The sequence below is a fragment of the Podarcis muralis genome, chromosome 2, assembly GCF_964188315.1.
Source record: "Podarcis muralis chromosome 2, rPodMur119.hap1.1, whole genome shotgun sequence".
Lineage (NCBI taxonomy): Eukaryota > Metazoa > Chordata > Lepidosauria > Squamata > Lacertidae > Podarcis > Podarcis muralis.
The window spans coordinates 34,525,814-34,548,437 of NC_135656.1; the positions used below are offsets into that span (position 1 = coordinate 34,525,814).

Sequence of the window (22,624 nt, forward strand, 5' to 3'; positions counted from 1 at the left end):
GAACACTGTCCAACCATCTTGTCCTCTGTTGTTCCCTTCTCCTTGTGCCCTCCATCTTTCCCAACATCAGGGTCTTTTCCAGGGAGTCTTCTCTTCTCATGAGGTGGCCAAAGTATTGGAGCCTCAGCTTCATGATCTGTCCTTCCAGTGAGCACTCAGGGCTGATTTCCTTAAGAATGGATACGTTTGATCTTCTTGCTGTCCATGGGACTCTCAAGAGTCTCCTCCAGCACCATAATTCAAAAGCATCAATTCTTCGGCGATCAGCCTTCTTGATGGTCCAGCTCTCACTTCCATACATCACTACTGGGAAAACCATAGCTTTAACTATGCGGACCTTTGTTGGCAAGGTGATGTCTCTGCTTTTTAAGATGCTGTCTAGGTTTGCCATCGCCTTTCTCCCAAGGAGCAGATGTCTTTTAATTTCATGACACATGGCTAGCAAATACTTAACTTTTGAAAAACCTCCAAAGGAAAGAGATTCAGTCTCTTGGTTCTGTTTCCTCCCACTAAGAATTCTGTTAACTCTGCAAAGATGTCTCCTGCCATCACAGAACCTGCAAGGCTCGCATTAACGTGTGCTGCCAGGAATCCTGTTTATATCTCCCCCCCCCCTTTTTTTGAAGTGGCAGTGATTGTGGTGGTGGTGGGAAGCATACGTTTTGCCACGCGTTGATGTAATCTGGTCCACGTCCAACAGAAACAGGGGAGCCGTTTTCTTCTAATCCCTAAAACCAGCCAAGCAGAAGGAGAATTACGTCAGGTTTTATTCTTAGTTCTGACAGGGATGCAGTATCGTGGCTTGTGCTTCGTGAGAGTTAGCTTATTTTAGACGTTCATTTTGCTGCAGAGGGTTTTGCAGTTTCACGGGAGAGCCATAGGTTGACGGCAGCCTCAGAAAGTTTGTCTGTCTGTCTGGTTAAAGCTGGTCTTCTAAGAAGTGGCGTGGGACTGTGCTGACTGCGTAGAAGCCTTTCCACTTTTGACAGCTGAGCTTCACCCATCCCTGGCAAGGGAGCCTTCCTCACCACAGCTTGGAGAAACATGTTCCTGGGAAGAGGCATCACCAACACCTTCCTAGAAGTAGTTGCAGCTGCCAGTAATCCAGGGCTCACCCTTATTTAAAATGCCGGCTGTCAGTTTTTCGGCTCTTTACTTACATCCTTACAATAGGGCTTCGTCTGTTATTTTCGAGACAGAACAGCCAAATGGCACCCTCCTTCTCACTGACAAACATGGGGCACGATCTGCTGGGCTGTTCCCCAGTGCAACCTGTGCTGTCATGAGTTGCGTAAGAGCACTTGTGTGCTTTCATGCATTTTCTGTTATAACAACAACAACAACAACAACAACAACAACTTTTATTTATACCCCGCCCTCCCCAGCCAGAGCCAGGCTCAGGGTGGCTAACACCAGTAAAATTACAGTAAAAACATAGTAGGGGAAAAAACACCAATTTAAAATACAGGTTAAAATGCAATTTAATATGCAGCCTCATTTTAAAAGAAGCCCATAGATCAAAACCATACGGGGAGGGAAACATAAGGGTCAGACTGAGTCCAAACCAAAGGCCAGGCAGAACAGCTCTGTCTTGCAGGCCCTGCAGAAAGATGTCAAGTCCCGCAGGGCCCTAGTCTCTTGTGACAGAGCGTCCCACCAAGTCGGGGCCAGTACTGAAAAGGGCCTGGTCCTAGTTGAGACCAATCTAACCACCTTGTGACTTGGGATCTCCAAAATGTTGTCATTTGTGGACCTTTTGATGTGGCTTGTGCAGGAGAATTTCCTAGTGGATTCTGCCACAGGGTTGCATGAACCAGTGCAGTGGTTCTCTGTGGCCTTGAGGAACAGACACAGCTTGTTAGGTTGGAAAAAGCAGTGGTGGGGAATAGGGGCAAAACTTTTATTGCTGTGCATGAGTCTCATTTGCTTGCACTGCCGGAGGGAGCGAGATGCAATACCAACAGCATCAGAAGGGAAAGGGGCATGCAGGCAAACTCAGGTTGCGACCATTCTTTCCTGGGTGGACATACCAAACCTAGTATGTGTATGTTTCTCTGTGGCACAGCGTTGGTATCAGGGTGGATAAAAATCAATTATTTTTAAATATATATATATTTAAAAATCGGATTTTTAAAAATTTAAATTGGATGTTTAAAATAAAATGCTTTGGAGGAAAAATCTTTCTAAAGATCGTTTTCTGTTTAAGTTACATTATAGTCCAAAGGCTATTCATCAGGAAATAAGAATTTGTTTTAAGTTTTTCATGTGTGCTAAAACTCAGTCTAAGTTTTTTTGTTTTTGTTTAACCACATCAGTTAACAAACATGGATACATACGCTATAAGGTTATTGTTTTAGTTAAATAAATTGTTTAAATTGTTATTAAGGAAATGATTATTTTTCTCCTTCCAATAAAGTACAGCAGAAAAGTTGTCCAAATTTAAACAGTTAACTTGTTAAACCTCACAACAATGTCATAATTATCTGCCTATGTATTTCTAAGAGTATAACCAAATCATTAATTTTTTATATAACTGTAAAAACTACTCTGAAAAATATTATTTAAAAAATGAAACCTTCCTTTGGTTATCAATATCAAGATGATACCAGCAAGAATGAGTCTTTCTGTAAAAAAATGATTTAAATCAAGTCTTACTGAATTGTGATTTAAATCAATTTAATTTAAATCAAATCCACCCTGGTTGACAGTCTAGGATACATTCTTCCAGAATGGTGGAAATTTATTTGTATGGTACTTATACTTGAGCCATAACCGGCTATCTAGGAACTGGGTACATTTTGCATGCAGGTAGTCTGTAGCTGTTTGTGAGACTGATCTCCAGAGAATACTGATCAGTTTACCCTAGGAGGACTCAGCTGCCCTGTTGTGGAAAGTTTTCTGCAATGTTTGACAAAGGGAGGGCAGGTATGCTGAGGTATAATGGATTTGCTAGACATTGTTTTGCACCAATTTTTCTGCTGTGCTGGAAGGCACATCTCATTGGCGTCTTAAGCAGCCTATGATTGCAGAGCAGAGAAACTGCTAGGCAAAGTGATAGAGAAACACCACATTTGGTGTGCAAAACTTTTGTTGTCCAGGATGAAATGACTTCGAATTTGGGTCTGACCACAACGAAGGCTCTGACTATCCTGAGAGACCAGCTGTCGGCACTTCTGGAGGGGCATCAGAAGGAAAGGAAGAAGGTGATTTCCTGGAAGGTAAGCACGGCATTTTGCTGCATGCCAGTGAGTTGTTTTCAAGAAAACGTTATGTATTTAAGGTAAATTTTGCAGGCAGATCCTTGGAGAAAGCAAGACTTTTCCCATTCCTGAAAGGTTGCACTTCTGAAAGGTGGCACTTAGCTGCTTCCAAAATGCGCAGCTGGAGCTGGAGCCGTGATGGTGGTGCCAGTTCTCCTCATGTTGAGGGATGCTGGCAGCAACACCAAGGGCAGAGCAATAGAAGAAGGCCTGCCTACTTCCTCATCCAGCCTGGTGCCTTAATCTGAGTATTCAGAGCTGGTGGTGGTGGTTCTAGGGACCCTGCCCCAATGGCCTTCCCTACTGTGACCAGTTCACAGAACCATTAGTGGAACTGTGGATTCTTTGCTCCTCTGTAGAAGAGCATGTTCAAGTGTCCAGTGGCACTGACATGGCGCTTCTTATCATCTACAGTGGTACCTCGGGTTAAGAACTTTGCTTCAGGATGAGAACAGAAATCGTGCGGTGGCGGCACAGTGGCAGCGGGAGGCCCCATTAGCTAAATTGGTACCTCAGGTTAAGAACAGTTTCAGGTTAAGAACGGACCTCCAGAACGAATTAAGTTCTTAACCCGAGGTACCACTGTATACCTAAATGATAGAGAATTGTCTATTTACTTATTTTATTTAACCGAATTTATATACAGCAGTTTACAGGAAATGTTGAAATTATAAATGAAAAGCAGTTAAAAGCAAGCAATAAAAACATTTGAAAGACTATTAAAATTTAAAAGGTTAAAACACGACAACACCTGCATGTCTGGATTGGCTTGCCTAAAGAAAAATGTTCTAAGCAGATGCTGAAAAGTCTGTAGCAAAGGCGCCTGCCTGCCAGATGTCAATAAGCAGGGAGTTCCAAAGTATAGGTGCTGCCACACTAAAAAATCAATTTCTTACAACTGCGGAAACATACATTATGTGGCACCTGTAACAGTGCCAGGTCTGCAGATACATTCGAGTTGGCACATATGGGGTAAGGCAGTGCAGCAAGTGAATGATCAGAGATAACCTTGGTAGACAGTGTTCATTTCGAGTGGTGGTAACGTATGTCGCTTTCTTTCTCTACTACTATCTCGTCGTCCACTTTAAGCAAAGCCTAGGTTCTATTTTGTTGATGTAGTCTCTCTCCTCCTTTGCACTTCTTTTCTTTTTGGTAGGAGGTGTGGCGAGCCAGTTTCCTGCACCATGGCAACCGCTGTTCCTGTTTCCATTGGCCAGGGGCATCCCTGATGCTGCTGACAGTGCTGATACTATTATGTTGTTACGGGAGCCAACCACAAGGAAGGTATGCTATCTCATTGATTGTTTTATTGCAATATTCTGTCCATAAATGACCCCAAAAGCTGCTAACATTCAATCATTAACAATTCCATAAAACAGGGAAAAACCAAAACAGTCGCAAACAAAACTCCAAACCAGATCACACCAGATGATTGAAACCAATAGCCAGTTTCCACCTAGGTTGTGGAAGTGTGTTTGCCTAGTGTCTAAAGATAGACAGGGAGGGAGCCAAACGTACGCTCCAAACCAAAGAATTCCATAAAATGCGCAGATCACCAATAAGATCTCATCCTACAGACCCACGGAACACGGAATAGGGCTTCTGTTGAAGATCTAAGCACATTGGTGGATTTGTAATGAAGACAAAGTGGCCTTTTGGCTTAAACCAGCAGACTTGTCATGGCACCTACCTAATTTCTCTCTGACCTCACATTATTTCCCTCTTCACTGGTTTATGAGACGCACTCATATGTTTTTTTTTGTTGGAAGGATTCCTGCAGGGCACTTGTTAAAGTGTTGTCAGGCTTCAGGGAATCTGCTTCCTTCCCTCCTTTGGCAGTAGATAAGTAGAACAAAGAGTCTCTTACCAGTTAGAAACTTTAATGATCACAGTGAGAGAACAAAGAATCCATTCCTAGGAATGAAGGTGCTCCCAATTAAGGGTTACACCAACTTCCTCCCTAGTCACCCACGTCACTACCGCATCTTGTAACCTGATCTCTCAACCACTGCTTTCTGTGCTGCCACCTTATCTGCTCTCCTTGACCTTTTGGCTGAGTGGATGGACGCTTTCAAGCAACAGTGTGTCTGTTAATTCTGTTTCCCAGTTCTTCTCCTCCTAGCTGTTCCCCATCCAGTACTTCCCAGCTTCTGCCTTTTGATCTGTGTCCCTCTGCAAACCACTGTTCCAAATCTATACTGTCCCACTGCTCCTGGGAAGATTCAGGATCCTGATCAGGAACAGGGGGAGGGAGAGGCTCCCACCATTCCTCCTCAGTACGGTCCCTGACATGTGTCTTCCAAGTGCGGGATGGACATCCAGTTCAGCATAGAGTGCTTGGGCTGCCAATGACTGGCTTTGAAAAGGTGTTTGGGTGGTTTTTTTGTTTTTGTTTTTTTAATATAGCTGCTGGCACAAGGAGATTTCTAACAAGCAGAAGGATTGGGGATGTTTTTAACCTGCCAGATTTCATATTGTGATTTGAATCTATTAAAGGCATAGGAGCCCTGTCCAGCCTTGGCAGTCTTCCTGTGTGGCATTATGTCATGGGTCAGATGACTGCAACTGAGCTGCATATTTAGATGAACGAAGGAATATTTTTACATGTCACCCATGTGGGTGTACAGGGTGCCAAAGCAACAACCGATGAACCTTTTGCTTTTAATTTTACGAATATGATGGCGGTGTTTAATCCAGACACCTCAAAGGATTTTTAATGGGTTTAGCGATCCTGATTTGGATTAAGCTGGATAATACAGACCAGCCTAGAAGGTGCAAAAGGTTCCATGCCCTTGTCAGTAGCAGGTGGGCTGGGCTGGGGTGGAGGAGGTGCTTACCTGACTTCCCAGCAGGTGAGTTACTATTTCTTACCAGGAGAAGCAAGGCAGCAGGGAGAGCAGCATGGTGCAACTGGACCAGCAGAAACACTGGACCGCCTTGCTTGGTGCATTTGCACCCCACTGCATCCTTGCTGCCGCCTTGTCCCTCCCACTCCCAGTAAGCAGCAGAGACTCACCTGCCAGGAGCTCATGCTCTGTAAGTGCCTCTGCCCCACCCTGCCAGCTGCTCTTGGGCTAGAGACTTCCCTTCTTGCGACTCCTGCCAGGACAGCCACATGGGGACGTATATTTCATTCCTTTATTCAGCTGCCTGCAACCTCTGATGTTTTGCTTTGAACAGTGAAGGTTCTGAAATTGTGAACGCCTTGGCCCTGTTCCTCTTGGTGCTGCTCGACGTCCTCTTGATTGGACGGCAAGAGAGGCTAAAGCGGCAGGAGGTCGAGAAGAGACTCCAGGACATCATTGGCAGGATAAATGGTGAGGCCGCCTCTCTCCCCACACTGCCCCTCGCTCCTGTTTGCTATCCTGCGTAGCCACATCCTCTCCGTAATTTTAGTGCCTACTGTCCATTAGTTTTTATGTAATACCTTAAAAAGCAAATTCTTAATTAGGGGCAATAGTTGCTTTCATATCATGGTCGTATGGAATCTTGTCCCTTTAACACCCCAGAACTATCCTTGTCTTCCATCACAACCACAGCTGTCAGTTCTCCCCCTGCCATACCTTCATAGTCTACCCTTATGACTTATTCACAGGACAAATCTACTAGGCTAGGTTTGCCCTTTCTTCCCCTCTCTCATTTGGCACCCCGTTTTTCCAGCAGCCAAGTGTATTCTCTCCTCTTCCGGATTCCCATCACAAAAGCTTAACCCCACTTTTCACCTTCCAGTAGCACCTTAGAGACCAACTAAGTTTTTTATTGGTATGAGCTTTCGTGTGTATGCACACTTCTTCAGATACACTGAAGATACAGTTTCAGTGTATCTGAAGAAGTGTGCATGCACACGAAAGCTCATACCAATAACAAACTTAGTTGTTCTCTAAGGTGGTACTGGAAGGAATTTTTTTATTTTGTTTTGACTACGGCAGACCAACACGGCTACCTACCTGTAACTACCACTTTCACCTGTACATCCTCGCACTATCAGGGGAAGGGGGGAACTGTTTTCCCCATTGTCATTTGCAGCGGCCTCCTTTCCTTGCTGCCCCCACCGCTTCCCACTCCACCCTGTCCACTCTCTCATAGGCAAATACATACACTGATTTTCCAAAGATATGGAGGCTCCTGCTGCCTGCCCTACAGGGGGAATACTTGAGGGCAGCTGCTGGAAGCCACACGGTCTGTGTGAGGATCGAAACAGAAGTGACATTAACTGTGTGCTTTCATGACTTAGGAGAATGTAAATAGCAGCTGCAAGGGGGCTTGAGTAGCAGTTTGACTACAGGGAGTGGAAAGAGAGGGGGAGAAGGAGTTTAACTTCTTCCCTACCATAGTCTTGATGAAAGTCATGCCCTGGAGCTGCATTGGTACCAGTGGAGGCTTCCTTCCTGGTGCAAATTGCAGCTTCAGGAGGGTGATCTTTGTCAGGATTGCCGTGGGGCGGTCCTTATAGTTTCACTGCTACCCAAGCACCACCTTTGCAGATACTGTTTACATTTTTTTAAAGGTGCATTCATGCAGTTAAGGCAATCTATGCACTAAGATGCATCCAGAATGGATTCCTCCCGTAGTGGAGGATGTGGCTTCTCACCCAAAGCCCACCCATTCTGGCCATGGCACCACCATACCTCTCCTGCTAATCTACTTTTCAGATGCCTTGAAGGATGGCAAAGAGCTGAGCTGGACACCCTCGATGTACCCTGACCTTCACATGCCCTTTGCCCCCTCCTGGTCACTCCACTGGGTCTACCGGGACGGCCATCTTGTCAATCTTCCAGTCAGCTTGTTAGTAACGGGTGATGTCGTTGCCCTGAGGCCAGGGCAGGAGTCCTTCACTTCTCTCAGAGGGATTAAGGTAACTCAAGTTTCTTCTCTCTTTAAACCAGGGTCCTAAGTATTATAAGGGCCAGTGCTTTTTCCCCAGCGGGTATTCAAGGGCACCTCCTTCTTTTGGTTAAAATGTGTGACACTTACTGTAACAACTTCATGGTGAAACAAAACAAATTAAATTAAATTAAATTAAATTAAAAAATTAAAAAAATTCCTTCCAGTAGCACCTTAGAAACCAACTGTTAGTATGAGTATGAGCTTTTGTGTGCATGCACACTTCTTCAGATGCACACTTCTTTCGTGCATGCACACAAAGGATCCCCGAGTTTGCCCATTTTCAGCTTTTGTCTCCCATTCTACTAACAGGATGATGAGCACATTGTCCTGGAGCCTGGGGATCTCTTTCCCCCCTTTTCTCCTCCACCATCTCCAAATGGGGAGGTGAAGAAGGGACCTCAGAATCCACAACAGTATCGACTCTTTCGTGTCACAAAAACACCAGTGATTGACAATGTCAGGTAAGTTCAATGTGAGGACAGTCTGTTACTGAAATTTGAAGTAAGGTAGCAGAATGGATGGAGAATTCATCTGAAACAGGGCATTCTTGGTGGTGGCTTCCTGGCTATGGAACTCCCTCCTAATAAAAATAGGGCAGGCGCCCTTTTCACATGTGTTCAGTAAACATGCAAAAACCTTTTAGAAAAAAATATTTAGTTATCCAGGCTTTGGACTGAGAGTTTTATGACATTTTTACACCGCTGGTTTTAACTGTTTCCTTGAATATATGCTATAGTGCTGCTTTTAAATTGTTTTCATCTGATTCTGTTTTTGTGATTTGTCCTGAGCTCCCTTTGGGGAGGAAGGACAAGTTACATATTTGAAATAAAAAAATAAAATATGTTCAATCTATCCTGTGTTCAGTTATAACCACAAGAATACATTATAGTCTTAAAAATCTCTGCCATCTGACAAATCAACTCTTTGGATGGAATATACCAGTCCCATATAGTGGTTTGCTGTATAAAGCTGGGAGGTATAAGGGAAAAAAGCAATAAATACCTGGAACTTTGCAAAATCCTCAGTAAATCTTTTGTTATGTTTCAGGTTATGTTTAGACATGGCTTTGTCACGTTCCGTGACTGCTTTGGATAACGAAAGGTTCACTGTACAGTCGGTGATGCTCAAGCTTGCCGTTCCCATTGTGCTGGTACGTCCTATTGATGAGCTGCTTTTTGTCACCAGGCTTGGTCCAATCAGGCTCCAGGTGGCTGGGACCATTGCATTTGACTACAGCTTCCTGTGACCTGAGCAGTTCTAACTCACGCAGTGGGTTCTTGATTGGTTTTGGGTATCGGTTTTTGAGGCTCTGACTGTTTTAATGTAATAATAACCAGAAGGTGTTTCTGTAGTGTTGAAGTGATATAGCTACACCTATCATAGTGATTTACATATATGGGCTTCTAATGCTGCCTCTTTTCCTTAAACGGCAGATTGGTTTCCTGGTCACCAATGCCATACGCTTTGTTTTCATGGCTCCTGGAGTTGTCCCTTGGCAATACACATTGCTTCAGCTGCAGGTAAAATAAAAGAATGTGTTTTTATTTTCCCTGAACTTCAGTTAGCTTCCCTATATCAGGAAAGACATACCTTTCTGGGCTATACTGAGGTCTGTGTGTGTGTGTGTGTGTGTGTGTATATATATATATATATATATATATATATATATATATATATATATATATATATATACATACACACATGCTTGATGCAAATCCACCTAGCTATGATGTGGATGTAAAATTGATTTTAAATACTAATTCACCAAGAAGCTTCTGTGGTCTAAATGCAGTTTACCCTCTGAAGAGCTCTTCACTTCTGTTCTTTTTTTCCTGTGGGGATATTTGTCCTCTGTTACTGAAGTGTTCAGGCTTAGCCTGTGTCTAGAAACATCCCTCCTCTTGGACTTCCATATACAGTGGTGCCTTGCAAGACGAAATTAATTCGTTCCGCAAGTTTTTTCTTCTTGCGAGTTTTTCGTCTTGCGATGCACGGTTTCCCATAGGAATGCATTGAAAATCAATTAATGCGTTCCTATGGAAACCAACTTCGGACCAGGTCCGGGGACAGTCTGTCCCCCGACCTCTTCTGAAGGCTGGGGGGGGGGAGACAAGGGCTTTTCTTCCCACCCACCCCCCAGCATTTTAAAAAACCCCGGGACAGCGGAGGGCTTCTCCGCTGTCCGGGGCGATCTTAAAATGCTGGCAGGCGGCATTTTAAAATCGCCCCGGGACAGGCGGAGGACTTCTCCGCTGTCCGGGGCGATTTAAAAGCCCCTGGGAAGGCAGGCAGGGGGGACAAAGACTTTTGCCCCCCGCCAGCCTTCAGAAGAGGTCCAGGACCTCTTCTGAAGGCGGGCGGGGGGCAAAAGTCTTTGCTCCCCCCGCCTGCCTTCAAAAGCCGTCGGGGACAGGAAAGCCTGGAGAAGCCATGCAGCCCTTTTAAAGTGCGCGCCGCTTCTGCCGGTTTTGCGGGAGGTGGGGGAATTCCCCCACCTCCCAGAAAAGCCAGGAAAGCCCTGCGCAGTGTCTCCCGGCAAGGAGAGGCTGCGCGGGGCTAAAGGGGAAGGCAAAACAGCGAGCGGGATCCATCCCGCTCGCTGCCTTGCCTTCTTCCATAGCTGCGCGCAACCCCTCCGCAAGGAGAGGCTGCACGGGGCTAAAGGGGAAGGCAAAACAGCGAGCGGGATCCATCCCGCTCGCTGCCTTGCCTTCTTCCATAGCTGCGCGCAACCCCTCCGCAAGGAGAGGCTGCACGGGGCTAAAGGGGAAGGCAAAACAGCGAGCGGGATCCATCCCGCTCGCTGCCTTGCCTTCTTCCATAGCTGCGCGCAACCCCTCCGCAAGGAGAGGCTGCACGTTTCTCTGCTCTCCCGGGAAGGCAGGCAGGGGGGAGCAAAGACTTTCGCCCCCCGCCCGCCTTCAGAAGAGGTCCAGGACATCTTCTGAAGGCAGGCGGGGGGCGAAAGTCTTTGCTCCCCCCCCCGCCTGCCTTCAAAAGCCCTCCCTCCGGGACAGCGGAGAACAGGAAGGCAGGCAGGGGGGAACAAAGACTTTCGACCCCCCGCCTGCCTTCAGAAGACCGCCAGGACCTCTTCTGAAGGCGGGAGGGGGGTGAAAGTCTTTGCTCCCCCCGTCTGCCTTCAAAAGCCCTCCGGCACAGCGGAGAAACGCGCCGCCTGGGGCGATTTTAAACCCGCTGTCCCGGGTTTTTTTAAATGCTGCTGGGCGGCAGCGCTGCCACCCGGCAGCATTTTAAAATCGCCCCGGACAGCGGAGAAGTCCCCCGCTGTCCCGGGGTTTTTAAAAAACCTCTCCGCCCCACGCCAGGCTTCGGAGCAGCCTTCCGAAGCCTGGCAGCGGGAGGAGGTCCGAGGACAGTGGGGAAGACGCGCTGCGCTTCCCCGCTGTCCCGGAGATTTCCCTATGGGCTTTCGTCTTGCGAAGGAAGCCCATAGGGAAATTCGTTTTGCGAAGCGCCTCCAAAACGGAAAACCCTTTCGTCTAGCGGGTTTTCCGTCTTGCGAGGCGTTCGTCTTGCGGGGCACCACTGTACTTGTTTCCTTTCGCATCTGAGATTCATATGGAAACTGTAGCTTTTCCTCTCAGTTTAAAAGTACCATGATGGGTTTGTAGGTGATCAGCACTTTAAATCTAAAGAGGAACACTAATAATCTGCAGCCCATACATGTCCAGACAGAATTGCAGAAGTGGCCATGGAAGCACAGTGATGTTCATTTAACCTCGTCCCTTCTTTACGTGTGTGTGTGTGTGTGTGTGTGTGTGTGTGTGTGTGTTTCTTTGCACATCTGTCCATTGATCTTGAGCGCTGGACACACCTTGGAAGTATAAGTAATAATGTTCATGTGAGCAAGTGTTTCCTGCTCACTGGGGTGGTGCTGCTGCTGCTGTTGGGGAAGTGATGGAGCCAATCTTCAGCTATACTAACTGGAGACCTGGAATGCCTTCACAGGTCAATGGGGTCCTGCCCATCCTCCCGCTGCTGTTCCCTGTCCTGTGGATTCTTGCCACTGCCTTTGGTGAAGCCAGAGTCCTGGCCCAGATGAGCAAGACCTCACCCACTTCCCTGGTAGGTACTTCTACAACATCATGTTGTTGGGAAGAGGGTGGACTGGGTAAAGGCAATTCTGGACTACTGAGACAAGAGGGGAGTTCACAGATGTTTCCTAGGTCTGAAAAATACAAATACAGTGCGCCTGTGTTTTTCCATTTTGCCCTGTGAATCTTTGAAACTGGATCAGTTGTGGGTACAAGTGGAAGTATTACCATGGGGTGGGGGGACAAACAAAGTAGTAGTAATAGTAGTAGCAATAATAATAATAATAATAATAATAATAATAATAATAATAATAATAATAATAATGTATTCTTTATATGCCACCCATCTTTCAACAGAATAGTTGGAAGTACCGTATTTTTCGGACTATTGGACGCACCGGTCCATAGGACGCACCTAGATTTGGGGGGGGAAATAAAGGCAAAAAAATTTATTCCCCCCCCCGCCAGGCGCGGGGCTGGGGCGGGGAAGCCCGAGCTTCCCCCTCCCCCAGAACGGGACCCAGAGCCATGCCGAAGCTGCGCGCAGCTTTGGCATTGCTCTGGGAGCTTGCGGGGCTGGGGGAGGAGGAAGCCTTCCGCCAGCCTCCAAACCATGTCGGGAGACAGCGGGATGGCGCGCTGCGCCTCTCCCGCTGTCCCCCGAGTTTGCGGGGCTGGGCCAGCCTTCTAACCAAGTCGGGGGACAGCGGGAAGGGCGCGCTGCGCCCCTGCCGCTGTCTCCCGAGTTTGCGGGGCTGGCGACGGGGAGGAGCAGGCTTCTCCCCCCGCCAGCCTTCTAGACAAGTCGGGGGACAGCGGGAAAGGCGCGCTGCGCCTCTCCCGCTGTCCCCCGAGTTTGCGGGGCTGGCAACGGGGAGGAGCAGGCTTCTCCCCCCGCCAGCCTTCTAGCCAAGTCGGGGGACAGCGGGAAGGGCGCGCTGCGCCTCTCCCGCTGTCCCCCGAGCTTGTGGGGCTGGCGGTGGGGCTCTCCTGAAGCCTGGAGGTTGTGGGGCTGGTGGGGGGGAGAAGCAGGCTTGCTTCTCCCACCCCCAGCCTCCAGATCAGGTCGGGGAATAGCGGGATGGCGGAGCGCCGCCATCCCGCTATTCCACGACCTGATCTGGAGGTTGTGGGGCTGGGGGGGGGGGGAGAAGCAGGCTTGCTTCTCCCACCCCCAGCCTCCAGATCAGGTCGGGGAATAGCGGGATGGCGGAGCGCCGCCATCCCGCTATTCCCCGACCTGATCTGGAGGTTGTGGGGCTGGGGGGGGGGAGAAGCAGGCTTGCTCCTCCCACCCCCAGCCTCCAGATCAGGTCGGGGAATAGCGGGATGGCGGAGCGCCGCCATCCAGATCAGGTCAGCCTCCAGATCAGGTCGGGGAATAGCGGGGTGGCGGCTCTGCGCCTCCCCGCTGTCCCCAGCTTTTGGGTGCAGGCTGCTGCCCGCAAGCCTTGCGAGCCCGCGGGACATCCCGCCGGGCTTGCAAGACTTGGGATAGCTTCCTGAAGCCTGGAGAGCGAGAGGGGTCGGTGCGCACGGACCCCTCTCGCTCTCCAGGCTTCAGCAAAAGCCTGCATTCGCACCATAGGACGCACACACATTTCCCCTTCATTTTTGGAGGGGAAAAAGTGCGTCCTATAGTGCGAAAAATACGGTAGAACTGACATGGGTCTGTTAGGTTTTGGGAATGGGCAAAATGGGGGTGGTAGGAAGGCTTGATGGACAAGCTGCTGGGTTTCAGCTGAATAATTTCTCCGAAAGGCTTGAACAACGGAGATGGTAGGTCCAAGTGCTTGCTTGCCTGTCACAGCCAGTATTTGGGCTCTAGTTTTTGACTGTTCTGCAAAGTCTTCTTAATAATTGTCTAATATCTGTAAAGCCAGATTTTGTGTGGGCCCCCACCCCCAAATCTCTGGGGTGCAAGAATAATAGGAGAGGCTTTTTATCTTCTGTATGAAAGGAGAAAGGGGGCAGGTGGTTCATCTGTCAGTTGATTCCTACCACTCCAGATGTTACTTCTGTCTCTTCCCTTCACTGCCCTCTTCTCTTTCTCTCTCTTCTCCATTTCTGCTTGCTGCAGGCATGTAAAGCTTAAGTTCCTTCTCTTCCTCTTCCCCCTTTCCCCACCTTGTTGCCAGCACCTCCATGTTCCCTGTCACCCACACTTGTGTTCCCAGTTGTTTTCATGTTTGCTTTCTCTATCCTGCCGGTTCTTTCCCCCTCTGTGATTAAATTTCAGATGTGATTCTGCATCGCTATCACCTGAATGCTTGTTTGTGTCTTAGTTCCATCTTGACTTAGAGTAGCATCCTCTCTTGTATCTATTTCCCCTCAAATCTGTTTGGAATATAGCAGTTATTCCAAATGATCAGGCTCCTTGATCAGGCTCTTGGATCATGTGTCCTCCTGTCTTCTCCTGGCCTTCCCTTCACCTATTGGATGTGAGCTCTTGTTCTCTCATTCTGCATGATGCTGTTCCTTTCTTTCCATCACCTTTCCCCCAGTTTCCTCTTCAAACCTTCTTGTGGGCCACCTTTGTATTTGACGCTCCTCCTGACCATTTTGAATGGGGGTAATGTACCCAGTTCAGATCAAATACTATCTTCTTCTACATCGAGACACCAGTCCAAGATGAACCTCGAGTTTCCTTCACCGATTCCATCTCTCGAAGATACTCAGAAAAAAGGACAAGTGTCATTTGGGTTCTAATTCTTGACTTGGACAAAGCGTAGCCAAGGCAGGGTTCTGGATTCTGTTCAGGTCCTGCAGAGCAAAGCCCATTTCTCATCCATATCTTCCACTGGTGAAAAAATGTTTTCCAAGGGATGTTCCTCATGCATCATTTCTCAGCACCTTGATAGTAACCAATTTGTTCTCTTGCTGCAGCTGGCTAAGTTCTCAGAGGACACACTGAGCAGCTACACAGAGGTGGTATCTACCCAGGTACTATTTTATTAACCAGTCTTGCATCCTGTTCTTGTGGTGTTGCACAGTGCCGTAAGATCCTCTCCATCCTCTCTCTCTGTGATCTGCTTGCCCACTTGTGCTTATATCCTGCTGCTGGTGTCTCTCGCTTTGTTGGCGCTTTCGTTTGCTCCTCCTGCGCGTCGCATGCCGGATGCACACTTCCCCCCCCCCCATGCTCTTTCTCATAGCAGATGCTCACAGTTCCCTTTGATTGTCTGAGAGCGAAAGGCCTTGTGATTCAAGCCTGTGGTTGCCTAGAATGTTTAAAATCTGAATCTTAAGCAAGCTGAGTTTCAAATCCTATATTGATTGCCCTTCTGGGTGGAAATAGCTGACTGAGAGAGACTGGTAAGTATCACAGGGACTTGGACAGACTTTCATATAGACAAATCATCGAAATCAAAGTGGGAAGAAGAAGAATGGAAATCATGCTCATATGTTTTTATTGAACTGGACAGGGGGAAAACAGAAGGGCTGGGATTTCTAAGTTGGCCCTGGAGTCTCTGTGTTGCAGTCTATTTCTGTAGTTAGCTCTGCTGATCTTGTTGAACTGCAACTCCCATCAGCCCCAGTCAGCATGACTAGTGGCCAGGGCTACTGAGAATTTTAGTTCAGCAACATCTGGAGGGCCACAGGTTCTCCACACTTGGGGGAGCACCTTGACCACCTCAATATGTCTGCCCTTCTCTGCAGCTGTACTTTCATAGATGCTCAGACTTCATCACAATGAACTCCAGAAGGCAGTTTGTCCTTGCTTCACTCTCGCCCACCAAAAACGTAATTTAGTCAAACGGAATCAAAATGATTTATTGGCGGCACTTCTTGCTTTCCTCAGTCAGAAGCAAGGACCAATTTGGGCTGCTCATTGACTTCCGTAGTGACTACACCAAGGATTGGGTGGGTGGGTGGGAAATACTGTGGCAGTAAATTTTCTTGGTAAATCTTCAATAAATTGTTTCCCAAAATTGAACCCATCTATAGCATTTAACTGATAATAAGGATGATAAGAATACACTGTGTTGGCTGCCTATTGGCTAGTGAGCCAAATTCCAGGTTTTGTTACTAACATTTAAAACCCTAAGCAACTTGGGACCAGGATATCTGGCAGACACAGACCAGACCAATCTTTAAGAACTTCAGAGGAGACCCTGCTGGTCATTCCATGACTAGTGGATTGCCAATAGTCAGTCAGTTCATTGTGTTTTACAGACAGCCATTATATACATGAAAATAATAAATGATACAGTGGATTGTCACCCTATGACAACATGGAAGTGGGCCTTCTTGGTGATATAGCGCCTACTCTTTAGAGTGCCCCCCCCCCGGTAATTAATGAGACAAAGAGGATAATGACTTTTAAATGCCTCTTTAAAATTTGCATATTTACCCAAGTTTTTGTAGACTCTGCTTCCAATTTTTTTTTTTTTTTGGTACAGTGTGCTTGTGCTTTATTAACTTGTTTTTAAGATATTCTGTTGTTGTATTTTAATTTTTTAATTGGGTTAAGTGGTATGAAATATTGGAAATAAATTAATTATAGCCTGCTTTCCCACCAGTTTGCCTCCAATATTAGATTGTGTCATTGCTCCTTAGCGCTGTTCTCTGAGCAGCCCAGAATATGGGACTGAACAATAAAACCACAATGCAGCATGAAAATCCATCGAGTGAACCTTATAAATGAAATCCCATGCTACAAGCATTTTGTACAACCTGTGTATTGATCATCTCATCGAGTTTCTTCAAGCACTAGATCTCTTGTTTATGTACAGCAGGCTGTACCTTCCTTCCTTCGGAAATGTGAAGCAGCGCACTTTCCTGTAGTCCTGCCTTTTCTGGAAATGGATCTCATTTCACAATTGACTGAAACTCCTTGCCTCTTTTCCTTCACTTTGTGAATCCATCCGTGTCCATTCCCCTTTTTTTGGCAGGAAATGATGCGGTGCATCTGGAGCCACTTCCTGCATGTTCTGAAGGGCAGGTCTCCAACCCTCACCTTCACCTCTAGTTTGCTTCACAGCCTGGGATCTGTCACAGTAAGTATGCTTGCAAGGAGCGATCTGACAGTGAGCATCCTAGCTGCAGGGTCTGCCTGCTGGGGTCCTTAGGTTTCCTGTTTCTTTTACAGGGCAAGGGCTATAGCTCAGTGGTAGAGCATATGCTTTTCCAAGTCGGGCTGCAGATGTCCTCTTGTCTGAAATCCTGGAGAACATTAAGCTAGATAGGCCAATTGCCTGACTCCGTGTCAAGGCAGTTTCCAAAAGATTCTTCTAAATCCCATGAGGGCATCTGTATTGTTAGCTGGATATTTCTGAATTAGTGACTTAGATAATACATTCAGCTTGACCCTGATGTCTGAAACACAGGAGGTCAGATTTCTGCAGTAACCATGGGCAAGCTCTTATGACCTGGATGGGCTAGCTAGCTGTTTCTTGCTTCAAGCAACTGACAGTAGTATCTGCTGGTCAGGGAAAGATGTGATAGGCCCAAGCTCTTTCTTTTTAAATGAATCACATATAAATCTGAGCTTACTGTTTTTTGCCTTGGAAGCATTTACACTCCAAGTACTCATTCTAGAGTTGTGCCTTCTGCCCTCTCTGTCTTTTTTTTTTTTTTTTGGTAGCATTCCTCATTCCTGCACTTAGCATAGATAGTTTTCAGGAGATTGTCCTACGTGGAGCAGCCTGGGAAACCTGTGGCAGTAAGTCATAAAGGACACTGACAAGGGTCACATTTTGCTTTCTTCAGCTTGAATGCTTCTTGGCCTTAGATGGCTTATCACTAAACTGGGGAGGCTGCTTGCCACTGAGCCATCCTGTCTTTAAACTATCTTGTGGTGGCACCTGCGCATTAAACTGACAGAGATGTTGAGGAGGTTAGTGCTGTATTTGGTAGCATTAAGGGAAGTCTCCAGGGATGGGAGGCTACTCAGAAAGGGCCTTTCCTTCTGCTATCCATTGTGCTTGAAGGCTGAGGTGATACGGCTGATATTTATCTGCCTCAGTGATTCATGCACAGTCTTGCCAATAGTTTTTTGTGTGTCCCTGGGGTGTTGTGGGATGTCTTGGGCCTGTTTTTAGGTGCTTTGCTGTGTGGATAAGCAAGGAATTCTGTCCTGGCCTAATCCCAGTCCAGAGACGGTTTTGTTCTTCAGTGGTAAAGTGGAACCTCCTCATAGCAGCCATGAAGACCTGACAGATGAACTCTCCACGCGCTCCTTCTGCCACCCAGAATTGGACGAAGAGGTGAGAGACAGCTTTTCGGACCACAGAGTCTGGTTTGTCAAGAAATTCTGCCTTCTTTTCTCCCCAGTTTCTATAAGACCCCTCAACCCTCTTGTGTCTTAACATCCGCCAGAGAGACCCTTTCCAGGCTTTCACCCTCTAGCAGTGCATTACTAGCATCTCCTCAGAGCAGGGCCCTTCTTCACAGTTGCCGAACAATGTGGAATGAAGCTTGTTCCCCAGGAGGGTGTACTCAGCCTCATTCTTAGCTGGGAGTTTCAGTTAAAAAAAACCTGGTCAGCTTTGACTATCCTTTGATAAACTGCTTCTGGTTTGCTTTCTAATTTTAGATGACTTTCTATCGTTTTATTGGATGCTATTGGTTTTTTTTACTGTTACTGCAAAGCGCTTCGTAAATTCTAGTTTTGAAAAGCGGCATATAAATAAATAAACAAATAACTGATTTGCCACCACTATTTATTTAGTTTGAAAATTTGGGACTTGCTTTATCTTACATAATCAACTCAGTAGTGGCTCCTAGGGGGAAATAAAGCAATGAAAAAAATAAGACATAAAATTGAACAGTAAAAAAGCAGCAATACCATGGTGAACCAACCAACAAAACATTAATAATAATAATAATAATAATAATAATAATAATAATAATAATAATAATAATTCACACATATACCCCCCTTCATATCAGTCAGAATGATTAAAACAGTGAGCAACAAATGAATAAATTGGAATTAATATTGGGAATCTGGAGAATCAAAAAGTTCACTTGTCCCCCCATCTTCTGCCACAAGTTGTCCACTTGAGTGACCAAGGCAGTTTCTGTCTTAAAACCGGGTCCAACTTCCCCCTTCACCTGGAAGGATAAACCAAGTCTTCTGGGGCCCCAAAGTTGCTAAGTAATGCATTTTTCCTCCTCCAGTTCGACTCACAGGTGTTTCTCTCCTTATCTCTTCTTATGCTGTATTACAGCCCCACGAAAGGGACGCTCTGCTCTCGGGGCCTTTGTCAGACATCGTTCACATCACCAATGAGCAAGACAGAGTGGAGTGGTCTACCGGCAACACCCCAAAGTCTTCTGAGGCTCATACTCACAAGAAGCCAACCGGCCGCAGCAAACACCCTTCGGGATCCAATGTGAGCTTCAGTAAGGACATCGAGGGCGGGGAGGAGGAGCCCATGCAGGTAAGGAATGCCAAAGGCTGCAGAGGTCAGGAGGTTGTCCTGTCCAGTTAGGAGAAAGGTGGCGTCCCAGTCTGCTAAGGAGTCATCCGTAGATAAGGCAGGAGGGTAAGAGTTGTGAACATGAGAGAGGAAGAAAGAGGATTTGAAAACTCCTCTTCTTAGGGCAAAAGGAATAAGTGTGTCTTAGGGGAAATTATAAGTGCCTGCTGCCCCAAAGCACCACGGACTGATTTGCATGTGGCTACCTAGATAGGTTTATGATTTAAGGCCTTGTGCCTATATGTCTGTCTGTAGAGAGACCGAAGGTTTTTCAGGATGCTAATTATTCTGCCAATTAAATGAAAAGAGTTCTGAGGGCTGTTTGTAGTTCCTAGGTAGGAACCCGAAGCCCTGCAGATGTCAAGGATGATAGAAGTTGCCGTCTAGCAACATTTACAGGTCCACAAGTTCTCCACTCCTGCTTTAGGAGAATGCACAACAGAGGATGGCAGAACCAATAGGTTAGAGAAGCAGGACTCATTTCATGTGCAAGTTTCTAGGTGAGTGGCTTTGCTGGCCGTTGTTATGCAATGTTACAGCAAGTAAAAAGTTTCTGGTGCCAATCCAGTAGTGCCTGAGTCACTCAAGCCTATTGATTTCAGTGGGTTTAGGCAACATCTGTGTTAAGTCATCCACAAGCTCTAACCCAGTCCTCACAGCTTTGGGTCCCCAGACATTTTTGAATCACAACTCCCATCATCCCTCACCTTTGACCTTGCTGGCTGGGTCTGATGGGTTTTATGGTCAAAGAGCATCTGCAGTGTCAAAGCTTCCCCACCACTGATGTAGCCTGCGAGTTGTGCACTAACCATTTCTCAATTTCTCTCCCCCTCTGAAAGGGGAACGGGCACTGGCACCTTAACTTTTGACTTTGCGTTTCTTGAATGTTGAGCCAGGTTGAGGCTGACAGCGAGGGACTGGCGTGCGAGGCGGAAGACTTTGTGTGCGATTACCACTTGGAGATGCTGAGCCTCTCCCAGGACCAGCAGAATCCCTCCTGCATCCAGTTTGACGACTCCAACTGGCAGATGCACTTGACCTCCCTGAAGCCCCTGGGCTTGAACGTGCTGCTTAACTTGTGCAACGCCAGCGTGACGGAGCGCCTGTGCCGATTCTCCGACCACCTCTGCAACATCGCCTTGCAGGAGACGCACAACGCCGTGTTGCCTGTCCATATTCCGTGGGGACTCTGTGAGCTGGCTAGGCTCATAGGTGAGGAGGGCAGAGGCGGAGAGGTCAGCTGGTGGGGGGTGCCACTGTAACTTTGCTGTGTGTTAGCTGAGGGGACTCTCTCAACGTATGCGTGGGTTACATTCTGGGCCCCTGCGCACACAAGTGAAAACATGTAAAATGGGAAGCACCCCCCAAACACTCTTTAAATGCCCTCTTGGCTGTTCTCTCTCCAACCCATGCCATAAATACGCATCTGAAAAAAAAAGAAAAAGAGGTAACTGATAATCTTGAACCAGTGCTTGAAGTTAGTCCCTGTTTAGGGCAGTTTTTAATATTTAATGCTGTATTGTTTTTAACACTCGATTAGAAGCCGCCCAGAGTGGCTGGGGAAACTCAGCCAGATGGGCGGGGTATAAATAATAAATTATTATTATTATTATTATTATTATTATTATTATTATTATTATTAAAAAAATAAATCCTCAGCTGGAATTGAAGCTCTCGGGCCGGCAGGAGACTGGAAGACATGCAGGAAAGCGGCTGTTACTGTTGCGCATTCAGCTGTTAGGCGGGGAGTAGTAGTAGCGTAAACAAAGCCCCGTTCTGCCCCCTGACTCTTTGGGGCCTCATCTGCCCTCACTGATGTCCTCTTTGGGCTCTGGGGGAGGGTCTCCTTGTGAGCCACGAGGACTCTCCAGCTCTCTCCCGCTATTTCCGTGTTTGAATTGTTTTATTTATTTCCTGGCACTGTGCGTATACGCATGAGTCAATTCCGCTAGGTGGTTATATGAGGCAAGGCAGTCCTTTAGGCAATGATCATAGGCAGAGGAGAATGGCAGATGAACTTGGAGAGCAGCTCCAAATTCCTTGGGATTCCTGTTGTCCAAGAGTTCCCCTCCAATATTACCGGTATACTTTTATCCTCCTCCCCCAGGCTTTACACCTGGTGCCAAAGAGCTTTTCAAGCAGGAGAACTACTTGGCCCTTTACCGGCTGCCATCAGATGAGATGGTGAAGGAGACGATGCTTGGGAAACTCTCCTTCATCACCAAAAGGAGACCACCTTTGAGCCACATGATCAGCCTTTTTGTCAAAGACACTACTACCAGTAAGGATGCTAACTTGGCGGGATTTTGGCTAACATGTGATCAGAAGGATGACCATTAACATACCACCTCTGGGACTGCAATTTGGCTGGCGGCCTAGCCAGTCTATTCAGGGCCCTTTGTATGTATTCTTAAGGGAATAGCAAAGGACTTGGGAATGTGGTCCTAAAATATAAGCCAGAACAGGAGGAAAGGCCATTTCCATGCTTCTACAGGGAAGTTACCAATTCTCTCCAGTAAAGGCTCCTAGGAGAGGAGCTATTTCTCAGTGGCTGGCGGGTGTTAGTTTCAACTGAGGCCTTAAGTTGAAATTTGGGGGGTTGTTTTAGTTGCTGCCTAGAACCAGGATATTAAACTATATTGTCAGTCAGGTCACCATGGCTTGTTCCCTGTGTTCCTTCCTGTTTAGTTCAAAGGCTTATGTATGTTCCATACTTGTCTTGGAAGTTTCCAGACTCAGTGAAGAATGAAGAAGCTGAAATTTTATTACCATTTATTTTCAATATGTAAAGCCCCGGAAGACTTACAGTGAATAATAACAGACTTAAAAGCCAAGTTTGTTTAGGTCACACTCCAGCGTGACCAAGAGATGGTGCGTCTCCCTCAGGCAGGCAAACAGAGCAGGCTCTCCAGGACAACGGCTGAACACTAGGAAGCTACTGCTAGCCTTTTTCCTTCAGAGAGGCATAGGAATATATATTTAAAGGCAGTTA

At 46.8% G+C, this 22,624-nt stretch overlaps 1 protein-coding gene across 7 annotated transcripts in view; it reads left to right on the forward strand.

Moving 5' to 3' along the window:
* The window catches only part of TMEM94 (transmembrane protein 94), a 69,771-nt gene that overhangs the window by 26,280 nt on the left and 20,867 nt on the right, over positions 1–22,624 (forward strand). For 6 of the 7 annotated variants that reach the window (XM_077924195.1, XM_077924194.1, XM_077924197.1 and 3 more), the window contains 14 exons: positions 3,099–3,218; positions 4,417–4,544; positions 6,441–6,577; positions 7,913–8,115; positions 8,457–8,608; positions 9,195–9,297; positions 9,581–9,667; positions 12,120–12,236; positions 15,092–15,148; positions 17,101–17,205; positions 18,250–18,414; positions 19,381–19,593; positions 20,529–20,844; positions 21,740–21,913. In XM_077924195.1, coding sequence (XP_077780321.1) covers positions 3,099–3,218; positions 4,417–4,544; positions 6,441–6,577; positions 7,913–8,115; positions 8,457–8,608; positions 9,195–9,297; positions 9,581–9,667; positions 12,120–12,236; positions 15,092–15,148; positions 17,101–17,205; positions 18,250–18,414; positions 19,381–19,593; positions 20,529–20,844; positions 21,740–21,913 — 2,077 coding nt within the window. The remainder of the gene's footprint in view (positions 1–3,098; positions 3,219–4,416; positions 4,545–6,440; positions 6,578–7,912; positions 8,116–8,456; positions 8,609–9,194; positions 9,298–9,580; positions 9,668–12,119; positions 12,237–15,091; positions 15,149–17,100; positions 17,206–18,249; positions 18,415–19,380; positions 19,594–20,528; positions 20,845–21,739; positions 21,914–22,624) is intronic. The other variant, XM_077924198.1, reaches the window with a different exon arrangement.